At 46.4% G+C, this 12,813-nt stretch overlaps 1 protein-coding gene across 7 annotated transcripts in view; it reads left to right on the top strand.

Moving 5' to 3' along the window:
* The window catches only part of Cracr2a (calcium release activated channel regulator 2A), a 119,062-nt gene that overhangs the window by 67,255 nt on the left and 38,994 nt on the right, over positions 1-12,813 (top strand). For all 7 annotated transcript variants that reach the window (XM_005378721.2, XM_005378720.2, XM_013511550.1 and 4 more), the window contains one exon: positions 11,203-11,293. In XM_005378721.2, coding sequence (XP_005378778.1) covers positions 11,203-11,293 — 91 coding nt within the window. The remainder of the gene's footprint in view (positions 1-11,202; positions 11,294-12,813) is intronic.

Here is a 12,813-nt window from a genome sequence, read left to right as displayed (position 1 = left end):
TATCTTTCTAGACAGCAAGGTGAAGAAGTGTGGTAGTGGGTCAGCAGCAAGGGTAGCAGCTGTATATGCCCTAGAGACTCAGGCCTCATCAGGCCCCATGACTGCATTTTAACAAGCCATCTGGGAGCTTTGTTTTTAACACGCGGAAGCCTTGCTAGCATCTGAGTGATTTTAACAAGACATCCGGGTGACCTGAGCAGCCGAGGCTGGGAGTCAGGCGCCATGGACAGTGACCCTATTCCAGTCTCGGCCTCTCTGAGCCTGGCTTTGCCTCTGAGAGGCGAGGAGGCTAGATTAGTTGTTGACCCCGCCCGACCCTCAGTCCCCTCAAACCCGGCGGTGAGTCCCGGAGGACTCTGCGAAGCCTGCGGCTGCGCGCCCGGAGGAGGGCGCTGCTGTCCTCTGCCCTCCTTCGGGGAGAGGGTGAGCCGCAGAGCCTGGCTCCACGTCCCTCTGAGAGAGCCCAGAAGTGCTTTTCCCGCATTTAGTAACTGTTTTAAAAGGTCTTGAGACGAGAGTCAAGGCCAGTCTTGGCTCTTGCGCGGAACTACCTTTACCAAACCTTTGGCCTCTGAGTTCTTTCCCGGTGGATGTCCCTGCCTGCCGCACCTGCCTCAAGTCAGCCAGTCAAGCCGGTTCCTGGCTGCGAACCCAGCTGACGGCTCTGCCAGTGTCACTGCAGCGGTGCTGTCTGGGCACAGAACCAGAGAACTGCAGGGGCTGGAGAGCAGAGCCTTGGAGAAGACAGATAGACCTGGGGTTCCTAGCTGGACACAGCTACTGGTGAGCTGTGTGACCTCGGAAATCTTGCCTTACCGCTCTGTGCCTTATTTTCTTTGCTGACCACAGAAGTGAATGGCATTGGTTTTTTTCAGACTTTGTTTGTGACTTACCAGAGGAAACACATTTCACTTTATAATCTCTGTCTACCTATCTATCTATCATCTACCTATCTACCTACCTATGTACTTATCTGTCTGTCTGTCTTTCATCTATCTGGTAAGTGTGTGGGGGGAGGCTGAAAGGTTTCATGAAATGCTAGTTGCCCTTGTTACGTGAAACACACTCTAATATTTTCGATTAGCTTCTCTTTCATTCTGTCTTTAAAACGATTGCTATTGGGACAGAATATATCTAAGGCCACCTGAAGCTTAGAACTCAAGAAACTGTTACTCCTTAATGGAGAATAGAATGCGTATTAGCCACTGAATATTTAGATGAAGTCTTTGCAGAGTATGCAAGGTGAGGTTAAGTTGTTCCGAGACATCTTTCAGGACTGAGCTAAGTTGAGCTTGTTTGGGAGGAGTGTGTACCGAGCTGGGAAAGGAAATTGGACAAGGTGCTGGCACTGGCCTGGTGCAGGGCAATGTCTGGAGGACCTGGGAAGCTGCCATGTCTGCCAGGCTGTGCCACAGGCTCCCCGCCCAGTAACAAAGTACATTTCAGCTCCATGGGAAAATGTGCACCTGCCCAGGACCACGGGGAGGAGATTCTAAATCAAGCAGCTGTGTCTCGCCGGAGCTGGGCAGCATGTGGTTCGATCAGATCCAGACCTAGCGTTTCACCAGGCTGAGCTAGGCAAGTAGAACACAGAATCCCTGATGTCCTCGAGGGAATGACAATCACATATAGCCAGCACAGGTTGGACCCGGAGTCATGCACTGTGGAGAGTCACACAGTGTTGCCATGGGCGGCATAGCCTCTGCTCCCTCTTTTGGCAGACCGCACACCCTGTTTTTTCTGCATGTGGAGGCCAGAGAAAATGACATCTGACCTGGATTAATGAGGATGCAGCTCCCTATCTTCAGCTCCCGGGGCTGGGCTGTGGCATCAGGGTCACAGGGTTGCTGCATTGAGTGAAAAGATCTACCCAGCTACCTGCTCAGTCCACCCCATATCCCCAGAGGGAGACAGGTGCCCCTGAGGAGTGTGGGGGCTTGGAAACAATCTCTCTAGCAGATGGCAGAGTCCTGTTCTTATCACAAATAACCAGGGCCTTCTTCACCTCATTGCTATGGATTTTTAAAAACTGCATATTGGAACCTGGAAATGTCCTAGGAGTGTGCAGGATCTTCGGCTTCACCGAGACCCATGGCTTTCCCTTTTATCAAGATATACAGGTGCTTCATGTGTGGAGTTGAGAAGTGCAGGGTGGAAGCATCTTGTGTCTCACTCCCTGTCCTCTGAGCAGAGGGAATATCAGACATGGGGTCAGAATCCCGGGTACAGTGCTGAACTGAGGTGTACCCACTAGGAGGTAATCACAGGCCCTGGCACAAGGTGAAAGACAAAGTCAAATGCAAGAACCTGGGGCTGAAGCACAGAGCTCTGCTGACCTCCCAAATGAGATCTGTTCCCTCTGTGCCCCAGCTTCTCTCTGAGGGTGTGGGAGTTCAGCTGCAACTGAGCCACACTTGTCTGCTTTCTTGATGCAGAAATTCAGAGAACTGTCCATCTTAGCATGAGGGCTAGAGATGTTTTAGACAGTCGGGATAACTTCCAACCATCAGAATTTCTTTGCCATGGAAAGTATGTTCCACATTTACCGGTTTTTTTTTTGCGGGGGGGGGGAGCTTTAAATCTTCAGGGGACATAGAAAGATGCTGTCTGGAGCGCAGTAGATTCAGACCTTTTGACAGATTCATTCAGGGATGCTGGGCTCCTACCCCAGGAGGCCCAATTTTCTTAGTCTTGAGTGGGAGTTTGAGGTCTGCATTTTAAAGTATCGGGATAAAGATAAATTATTTTTTGTCCGGGGAGAGCTCTGAGCTTGCTGCAGAAATAAAGTACTTTCTGGATCAGATGTCAGCCCTGACTGTACCTTCTGCAGTATGCAGTTCAGTAGCCTAGGGATGCCATTCCGTCTGCTCCATCATCGGAGGGCCATGCTTAACCTTGCCAAGCTTCACAACACTCCAGACCTTCTTGGGAGCCAGTGCCTTGTCTGGTTGGCTGGTCTTGCCTTGTCTATTTGAACCAGACCACAAGCAGTTTTTTGAGAGCTCAGGGCCACTTCACTTGACCCCTCCTCAGCTGCATGCATGCCTGTTCTGTCTAACGTGGTTTCTCTGGGCTCTGGGAGGGGTACCAGGCCAGAAAGGACCAGACTTTACAGGTAGCCCAGCTATGAAAAGGGACCCAGTCTTTGTGAATTGGTATTCTCTGGTGCGTAGTTTGGGACAGGAGAACATTTGCAGAACAGGAATGATGTCATGTTCCTGGCCTGGCCTCCAGACAGAGCAGTAGCACATGCATTGCAGGTGGGGGCTTCGAGAAGACCTGTGCCTCAGCTATGCAGCTTTGGAATGCTGGCTTGCTGTGGAATTCCCAGAGGACTTTTAAAGTGAGAGGCAGATTCCTAGGCCCTTCCCCACGAGAATCTAGATCTGAATGTCTCAGTGTCTTGGTTACTTTTCTCTTGTTGCTAAGACAAAATACCCAACACCTAAAATTCAGGAAGGAAAGGTTTATTTAGCTCACAGTTTGTGAAGGTTTCAGCCCATAATCGGCTCGCTCCAAGGAGGGTGGCATGGCACAGGGGGACAATTCAAGGTCGCAGAAGAAAGCAAAAGCAGCAACAGCAAAAAGGGTGAGAACAAGCCTCATTTTCTTCCTTATATTGTAAGCAGGTTAGCCACCCCCAGGGGGTGTAGCACTTACACCATCTCCCTGCCCTCCTCTTGCACAGCTTGAGGATGTTGGCAAAGTAAGGACCCTGGCTTCCAGCTGAATTAAACTACCAAACTTCTCAAGTTGACACAATCTACCAATCTTTATACTCAGGGAGGGGGTCCAGGAGTGGTCATCTTGGCACACACAGATTCCAGGTGTTCCTGACACAGGTAGGCTGTGGACCATGCTTTGAGACATGCTGCTGTAACCTGTTTTTCCAAAAGGTACCAGCCTGCAAAAAGTACACCCCATGGGGCTTTCCGATCTCCACTTTGTGTCTTGCTCAGTGAGTGAGAGTAAGAAGTTCTTGTGAGGACTCTGGAAGAAGCACCAGCTTAATCAAATTCATGTATTTTAAGGGTAAATTATCATGTGAGGCAGAACCACAATGCTAGCATTGCCCTGTGAGCAAATGGAAAGGCGAGGGCTGTTTGTGCTGAACATACACCATGGGTGATTTGTAAACCTGAATAATGAAGACTGCTTTGCCTCACTGAGGGAGGGGTAACTGAAAGTTGGTTTTACACAAGGCAATAGAATCTAATTAGGAAGAAACCATCCATCTTGAAAATCCAATTGGTGATTTTACGACTTTTGCAGAATTTTCTACAAACCCTTATGTTTTCCTTTCACTCATCTGCACTCTTGTCACATGTGCACCTATGTGTGGGAGAGATAGAAACACAGAGAGACTGCGATAGTCAACCGCTTACTGAAGCAGGAAGAGGATGAGTTTAGGAGGAGGGGAAAACTCAGCACAGGACATTTCTGTTCTCAAAGACGGCAATGCCTAAGGATGATGGCAGGGGGCAGTGCTGAGCCTGAATCCCCACTTGCTGTTCCCAGCCCAAACACAAACCCTGCTCCTACCTTCCTCCTGCAGAGTGCTCCCGTCTGGGGCCTACATGCCGTGGTCTGGAGCCTGGGAATGGGGTGCTGCCTGTCCTCTGCAGGCCAGGCGGTGCAGTAGGTCTCCAGTTCACGATGGATGGGTTGGAGGTGAAACCCTGACAGTCCTAAGTGCAGACTCCGGCGCTGTCAGTCCCACTCACTAGGCAGCTTGGGAAGATGCTGCCCTGCTCTGGATGGAACCACAGGACCCAGAGTCAAGGCCTGTGTTCTCCCTTCTCTGGCCCTTGGTAATTTGGCCACTTTGCCATTTGTCCCTCATTTTCTTCACATGCAAAACAAAGGGGTTGGGAATGCACACTCTTTTGTGGGTGTGTGTTTGTGATGCGTGACAGCTATGTTTATCATGAGGGAATTAGTACATGTGCATGTCACATCTTCATGCTTTTTACTTCCATTTCCCCTCTTGGCCCTCCCCTCTCCTCCATGCTCAGGCCTCCTTCTCATCTTTGCAAAGCCTTCCTTCCTGTTCCCTATCATCTCTTTTGTTTTGCTCCTTAAATTTTTTATATTCTGTGTTTGCCCATGTAAGAGAAGCAATGCGAGATTTAAGCTTCTGTGTCTAGACTGCATGTTCTCTAAGCTCATGGCCTTTGAGGGAGGAGGGCTGCTTTCCCTGCCTTTGTGTCTTCTTTTCCAGTCTCTGCAAACTGGGAAGCACATGGATCTGAGCTCTGCCCACCCACACTGAAACAGGACTTCACAGTGAGGAACACCCAAGGTCGGCAGCCACTTCTGAGACTCTGCCTCAAGTTCAAGTTCTTGAAACATGTATGCAGGCTAGACAAATGCCACTCTCTCCGTCTAAGTTTAAGGCTATCCCTTGCCAGAAAAGAAGTTATTTCTCTTGGGGTTATTTCAGTGCATCCCTGCCTAGAACCAAGAAGGTGAACTGGCTAACTTGCTGAGATCTGAAATTCCCACAGCTTTTCTTCCGTAAGTAGAGGCACAGGAGAGAGGGAGTAGGAAAAAAGCGTGTCTTGCGAGTGTTGTTCTGTGGCAGGAAGGCCTTGGCCTCTGTGCCATTAGCCAGAGCCCCCATGGTAATGAGTAGGAATGCTTTATGTCAGTGTAGCTAGCACCATAGCTCTCCACGTGCAGAGCATTTTGTGAAGGTTAATTAACTTTCACGGTCCCTGTGGGAGGCTGGCAGGGTAAGTTATTGCCAACTGCATCTCACCTCCTAGTTTCCCACCAGTGATCTATAAAGCCTTGTATGTAAGTTACAACTTGAGCCTGGAGTATATATTAGAATCACGATTTCCCCACTCCACTTCCTTGCTGTGTCTCTATCCTCAGTTCTCCAGTACCTTAACAACAGACACACACGCACACACACACACACACACACAGAGGCATCCTGCAGGCAGGAGTGCTCACCAGAGCCAGACATCCAGGTGACATTTCATCCTGAGTTAGTTGGACCTGGATTTTTTTTGTGCTGGTTTCGGTGGGACTCGCTGTTTCAGATCTGTCCCTGTCTGAGGTCACAGGGTCACTGTCATGCTGCAGCCAGCAGGGTGCTATGGGTCTCCTTGAGGGTGTCTGGCCTTTTTGATCTCCCCCTTTTCTCCTTGCTACTGTAGCATTGGATTTGTTCTTAGATGTTAATTCTGTTATGCATAGAACATAATTTAAGTCTACATTATTTGACCCAGAGTCATACTTTAAGAAGGGCTTAGTCAACGCTATCTAAAGTCAGTGGTGATGTATAGATCTCTCCATACTTAGTCCTCTGGACTGAAGCACCTTGGGTTTAATCCATCCCTGCCATCTGTCTTTTAATGCTCCTTTACTACTGCACACATTTTTTCACAAATGTACCCTTCTCTCTCACTAAGAACTTAGATCTCTTTTCCTCCGTTCTCTTTCATCTACTTCTTTCTCCTTCCCTCCTTATGTAGTTCCAAATGACAGGCTCAGATAGCAGAGGGAGGGATCATTAAAAAGACACTGCCAAGGGTTGGAAGTTGGAAGGAGAACTTTAAGAATGGTGAGTAAAGCACAGGTTGAATAATTATATCCACATATTATTAATTAATACTTCAGAAAGCTCTATTACAGGTTGCAGTCCTTTCTTCTTCAACATTTTTACCAATGGAATAAATTAAGGGAGATAAAGAGGAATATTTTATACAAATAAAAAAATTTCATCCACAAAGAGAATCCAACATATATAAATTGTTACACAACAAACAATATAGCAGCAATATATATAGGCAGAATCTTTTGGGAAAAAACTTAATACTAACAAGACTCTAGAAGACTTTAACAAATTTATCTCAAAACATTAGGCAAAAGAACATGGATATAAAATATTTTAAACCATCAAACTTAAGGCATTAGGATAGAATGGTATATGTTATAAATAAAATATGGATTCTTCTCATAAAAGTTAGAAAAACTGATGTTTTTAGCTACAGAGAAAAGGGTAATAAATTCCAAAGGTTAAATACCTTGCCAGTGTATTCCCTTTCTGTAATGAAATAAAACTAGAAACCAATAATTTTTGTATTTTAAAAATACTCTTCTAAATAACTCTCAGATAAATTATAAAATCTAACATATACATTATTTAGCTTGAATTCTCCATGTATGTTAAAATTCAAATATCAGTAAAACTTAGAAGGTCATTTAATATACTGGATGTCTAACTGGGATCCATTTATAGAGTGAAAGCTGGAAAGATGCACTGGGGTTAATGAACGTGAAATCTAACAGAATTGCATTTGAGACTTTCTTCTGTGTTCAAAAAGCCAATAGCAGAAGTACAAGGTGGGAGAGATATGATTGAGTGGCATGATCTTAAAAACAAAAATAATCACAGAGAAATAAAGTTTAGAGGTTTTCTTTAACAAATGTGTTCCTTATCCATCAACCATGATGTCTCTGCCAAGAAAAGTCCATGTGATTGTAGGCTGCATGAATGGGGGTGAACTACCTAGAATAGGAGAGGCAGGAGCTCAGATCTGCAGTAATGGGGCATGGAGCATTCAGTTTGGAGCCCCCTGCCTTGGGAAAGATAATAACAGCCCATTCAGAGAGGAGTGAAGGAACCTATACAGACTTACAAGATAAATAAGTAAAATGGGTATGAGACACAACTGAGTGAAGTAGAGAAACATGGCCTGAACTTGAGGCAACTCCTTGAACTTGATGCTGTTCTCAAATATTTGAAAAGCTTTTAGATAGAAAGGGGTAAGGTCATTGGAAGACAGATTTCTGTGAACCAGAATATTCCCAGATAAAAGTACTGCTTAGACAGCAAGTTCCCTGTCATCAGAGATGTTCTAGCCTAGTTTGATGAAGATGTTGTGGCAAAGATTATAACACTGGAACAAGGAGGTAGGTTAATCAAACAAACATTCCAACACTAGAATCTAGTGTTCACACAAAGTGGTCCACGAGCTTCTGTGCTTGGTACACAGAATTGTAAGTTGACTTGTTACAGTTATTCATTAGCATTTTGAGCACAAGCCTTGTGGGTGACATAAAAGTCTAAACGTTTCATAGACTAGTAGAGACAGCCCCAACCCAGATGAAACCCAAATAGGTCAGGACCACTGGAAATTAAATGGAAACAAAGTATGTCAAAGAGTTCAGACAAAGGGTCAGCGAGTGTTGGAAAGATGAGGGACTCCTCATAGAGGAGACTGCAGAGTCTGTGTTTGTGTGTATTAGGCAACATGAGTGGTTTTAGGAGTTATGGTGAAAATGATGTGTATAGTAGGCAGACTTGATGGGTTGTCTCTTTCCTTTGAGGGCAGAATATGGTGCGCCTGGCTGGAATGTAGCTCATCATATCCACAGATCTTTTCAGATGCCTTTCACCATTGCCACTCTCGCAGCCACTGTGGATCCCCACAGACACGGGCTGTGGCTCTCCAATTCCTGCTCACACACAGCTTGCATCGCTAATGGATGGCTCTGACAGGAGCTTTTATTGACTAAGCTTTTCCTTCATCTTCTGATTGCCTCTGAGCCTTTCTAACCATAGCTGCCCTTTCATCCTTGAAACTAAGACCTTCCTCCTCTCAGAGAGCATCACTCTTGTCTTCCACAGCACATGATTGTAATTGTAGGATTAAACAACACCTTACGTTTATCTCAGGCTTGGTGGTTCTGAACACTTGTCACATGCGCTCTCCTGTTTGCTCCTTCTGACAATGTGGGGTGCGGGGGGAATAGGGCCAGTGCTACCCCAGTGTGGGAGGAGGTCAGAGTATTTCCCCAAGGGCACCAGGAGGAAATGAGCTGATTCTAGGATCAGGGATCTGAACATAAGTTTTCTGACTCTGAGCTTGCTTAATGATGCTGTTGCTGAGAACAGTACCTTAATGGTCCTCCTTCCCAAGACTGGTGTGCTCTTTTTTTAAAGACAGTTTGTTTGGTATGTTCAGACCCAAGCTTGTTATGATACTGTTCAGGCCTAGAGACTCCCACAAGGCCAGTTTTTCCAAAGGGCTGGCTCTATGAATGAGACTGGCTGGGCCCAGGATCACTGATGCCCACAGAAGTCCTAGGACTTCTTTAGAGTCCATCCAAGCTTTGGGAGCAAGGGTTAGCTGAAGGCAACATTCAGAGGCTCTGTCTGCCTTCCTTCAACTTGTCTTATAATGGTTTATAAAATAACTAAACTCAGAAGAAGTAAACTGGCATGTGAGCATGAAAAATGGAGAGTATTAATTTAACCAAGTAAAACTTAGAGCAAAATTAATATTATACATTTAATGATATCATAAAATTAATGCCCTGCCTGGTTATTAGGCATAAATGTAAATAGTTTACATGAATGACTATAATTAGTATTGCTTTAGCAGAGCCAAATCAACTTTTAAGTTGCTCTCAGCTCACTTCATTAGTTCTGTATTAGTATTTGTGTAGTTGGAATCACTATCTAAAGTTTTCCTTGGTACCATTTGCCACCTAGCATCTGAGTTTCTTCAAACACAGGAAGGTCATTCCAGGGACCAAGAAGAAACCATCTTGCTTTCTGAAAGTTCCTTCAAACTACATCTACTTCTAACTTGAAGGTGTCCCATTCAATAGCATGGGTCTTTCCCTCCCAGGTTTTCCTTCAATTTTATGCATTATCTGAGAACAAAAGTAGCAGTCCTAATCATCTGTCATTTACCAAGAAGAGATGTCTTTCTCTTGGCCAAAGATACTTCTTGGCCAAAGAACACCTTCCTAAGGACTGGGCCCCAGATGGTGGGACTCCTGGAGGACTGTTGTCTCTTCTTGAAGGACTGTCATCTTCTGCTGAGCACATCCTGAGGCCATTGTCATACAGTTGCTGCAAGTCGATTTTTTTGAGGGCACAGCCAATGATGGAAACTCAGAGGCTAGTGCTCCATTGTGTATGACCTTGACCTTGGAGTCTCACCCAGTTCCTCTGCGTAGGTACAATCTCTAGTTTCTGTAGAGCCAGAAAGATGGCACTTAGATGTCTCTATGTTCATTGCTGAGTTTGTGCTCATGGTGCAAGCATTTACTACAAATGGCACACGAGGAGACAGCAACTGGGCTAAGGCAAAGCCTTGGACAGCAGGAAGGTCCAGCCTTGGGGCTGGAGTCCCAAGTGACCATGGGAGGAAGGGGTAAACTGATAGGGCTCAGGAGAAAAAGTACAGTTCCATCCTTTATGTTTTGTTTGGAAATCTCCACAGTGCCTCTTAAAACTGAGAACTGGGGCCATTTCTGTAAGAACTGAAGTCTCTTAAATAAAGAGACTCTAAACCTGTCAGTTTAGAATGACAGGTTACACATTCAAACAGGCATGGTGAGCTGTAATAATATCAGCCTGTTCACAGACCTGGAGTGCTCTTAACAGGACAAGGAGAAGATGGATTGGAGGCCAGAGAGAGGGTCTGCCACTATGTGGTCAGAGAGAAGATGCACCTAGGCAATTGCTTGGGATTAGTAATTCAGTGTCTAATAACATCCAGCTTCCAGTCAAATGCTAAGTCTGGGTCCTTCCTGTTTGACTTTGGAGGAACATTAGAAGGAGAGTCTACTAATTGTGAGAGAAAGGGGAACAAAAAATGGCCATCCCAAGGAAGATGTGTGTAGTTTTGTAGTCAGCGCTGTGGAGATTGCTGCCATCATCATGGGATGTTCAGAGACTCTTCTGAGAAACATGGATACACAGACTTAAGAGCACATTTTCAAGGAGCGTCCCATGATGGCACAGTGTCAGAGAGTGCTGATGTAGACAGGTGGAGGCAGTTTCCCAACCAGAAATGAGATGAGCTAAGGTGCTGAGCAGAAGAGACTTCAGGCTGTCTCTGAGCATGGAAATCAGTGGGAGCAGAACACTGAGTCCGGCAGAGGCAAAGGCCTGGTGTTGAAATAGCACAGGGTAAGGAAGATGTGTCCAGGGAAGGAGTGTGTGGGTCAGATACGCACAGGGAGGCCATGGGCAAGGCATGGCTGCGGGAGACCTACCAACAGCTGGCGTGTATCCAGCTGGGTTCTGTGCCCCTGCCGGGTCTGCCGGGCCTGAGGGCTGGTTGTGCAGCCTCGGCTGACCTGATCTACAAAGTCATCCCCAGAACTGCCATTGGAGAATGGAGGATTCTCAGTGCTGACCCCATCACACCCTGCTTTTCATCTCTGTAGGAAAATTGCTGCTTATGATGAAGAAATCCAGCATCTCTATGAGGAGATGGAGCAACAAATCAAAAGCGAGAGGGAGCAGTTTCTCCTGAAAGTGAGTGTCCACCCTCTAGGCTTGGCTCTAAGGGTTAGCTGGGCTGACACTTCTACGCTGACCACCTCCCCCAAATTTGAGATCACAATGCCACCACCCATGGTACTATCTGTTCTCTCTTTCTCTGCTTCATTATTTTTTTTCAAGGCATTTGTCACCTTTGAACGTGACATATGATGTACTTGTTTATTTTTATTGATTCTTGTCTGCTGCCTCCTACTAACATATAAGCTCCACAAAAGTCTTTGTCTTTTACTTACTAATGTATCCTCAGCTCCTAGACCATGCCTGGAATATGGCAGGTGTTCAACAAATATTTGTTCAATCAATTGATGATGAACAGGTTGATGGATGGATGCAGTGCATGCTTTACTAGCAAGGCAGCCTGGAGTTTGGGTCAGACACTGGCTGATACCTAAACCTGTATCAAAGATCCATCCGAACATATCAGCCCCATTTCAGACTATTCCCAGCAGCTCTCCCCAGGGGGCAATCATTAGTGCCAAGGCTGCCATCTGTTCTCCTTAGATGCCTAGAAAATGTCATCACCAAGAAAGGCAAACTCCACCATGCCCAGATACCATGGGAGAAAGTATAAAGCTTACCTCCAGATTCCTATTCTGGCACACACTCGGCCTCTTTCCTAGATCAGCTATTTGTCTTGAGGTCAGGACTGGTGAAATCCTCTCCACTATCAAGTTAAGCAGGGTCTTTTTTTGGAACATATTTATTAAAAAAAAAAAAAAAACTGCAGAAAACTCTGTTACCCATTCTTAGCCAGTTCACTTGGTGAGTTCTCAGCAGAAATGCCTTTGAGCTTGACCTGCAGCCCCCTCTGCCTCTCATCACTAACCCAGGAGTGTGGTCCCAGCCCCTTCCTTAATAGCAGTAGCCCCCACCCCGTGACCAGAAGCCACCCCTTCGTCCCAAATAGACTCTTGAGAAGGGACAGGTTCACAGAGGCGTTCTGCCTCATCTGCCTGGGACTGTGACCACAGGTCAAAGACAAGCTTTCGGAACAAAAGGTGCGCCCAGGTACAGGAGCAGTGGGCGGAGCTCAGAGGAAAACATTCAGGGCAGGTTAGTGACCCTGAGGATGGGCTGGCTATGGTGCTGTGGTGTCACCTGTCCCCTCTGCTTCCTCTTTCTCCTATCTTCACACCAAATGCCCACAGAGCTCAGTGCTTAGACTTACGCTTTTCACATGACCACAGACACTCTTAAGATATCTTCGGCAGTGCTGTTTCCTTTTAGGGATAGTGCCATTTCCTTTTATGGCGCCCTAGAAAGGGCTGCACCTTCTGACAAGGGCTGGATCCTTGTTCTGCACTTAGCAGTGTGTTTGACCATGAAGGAGGTACTCAATCATTTGTACCGTAAAAGCCAGGCAGAAGTCCTGTTTGTACACTGCCTTGGGTTGAAGGGTGATACACTGCACAGGGCCGTTGTGGGGAGGGCGGCATCCTCAAGGGAGCCCTGGGCCTCTTGCTGCCCCAGCATTGTCCGTGGGGTGCCTGCTC

The sequence above is a fragment of the Chinchilla lanigera genome, unplaced genomic scaffold (assembly GCF_000276665.1).
Source record: "Chinchilla lanigera isolate Chin_1 unplaced genomic scaffold, ChiLan1.0 scaffold00012, whole genome shotgun sequence".
Taxonomy (NCBI): Eukaryota; Metazoa; Chordata; class Mammalia; order Rodentia; family Chinchillidae; genus Chinchilla; species Chinchilla lanigera.
This window is presented reverse-complemented; position numbering and strand designations above follow the sequence as displayed.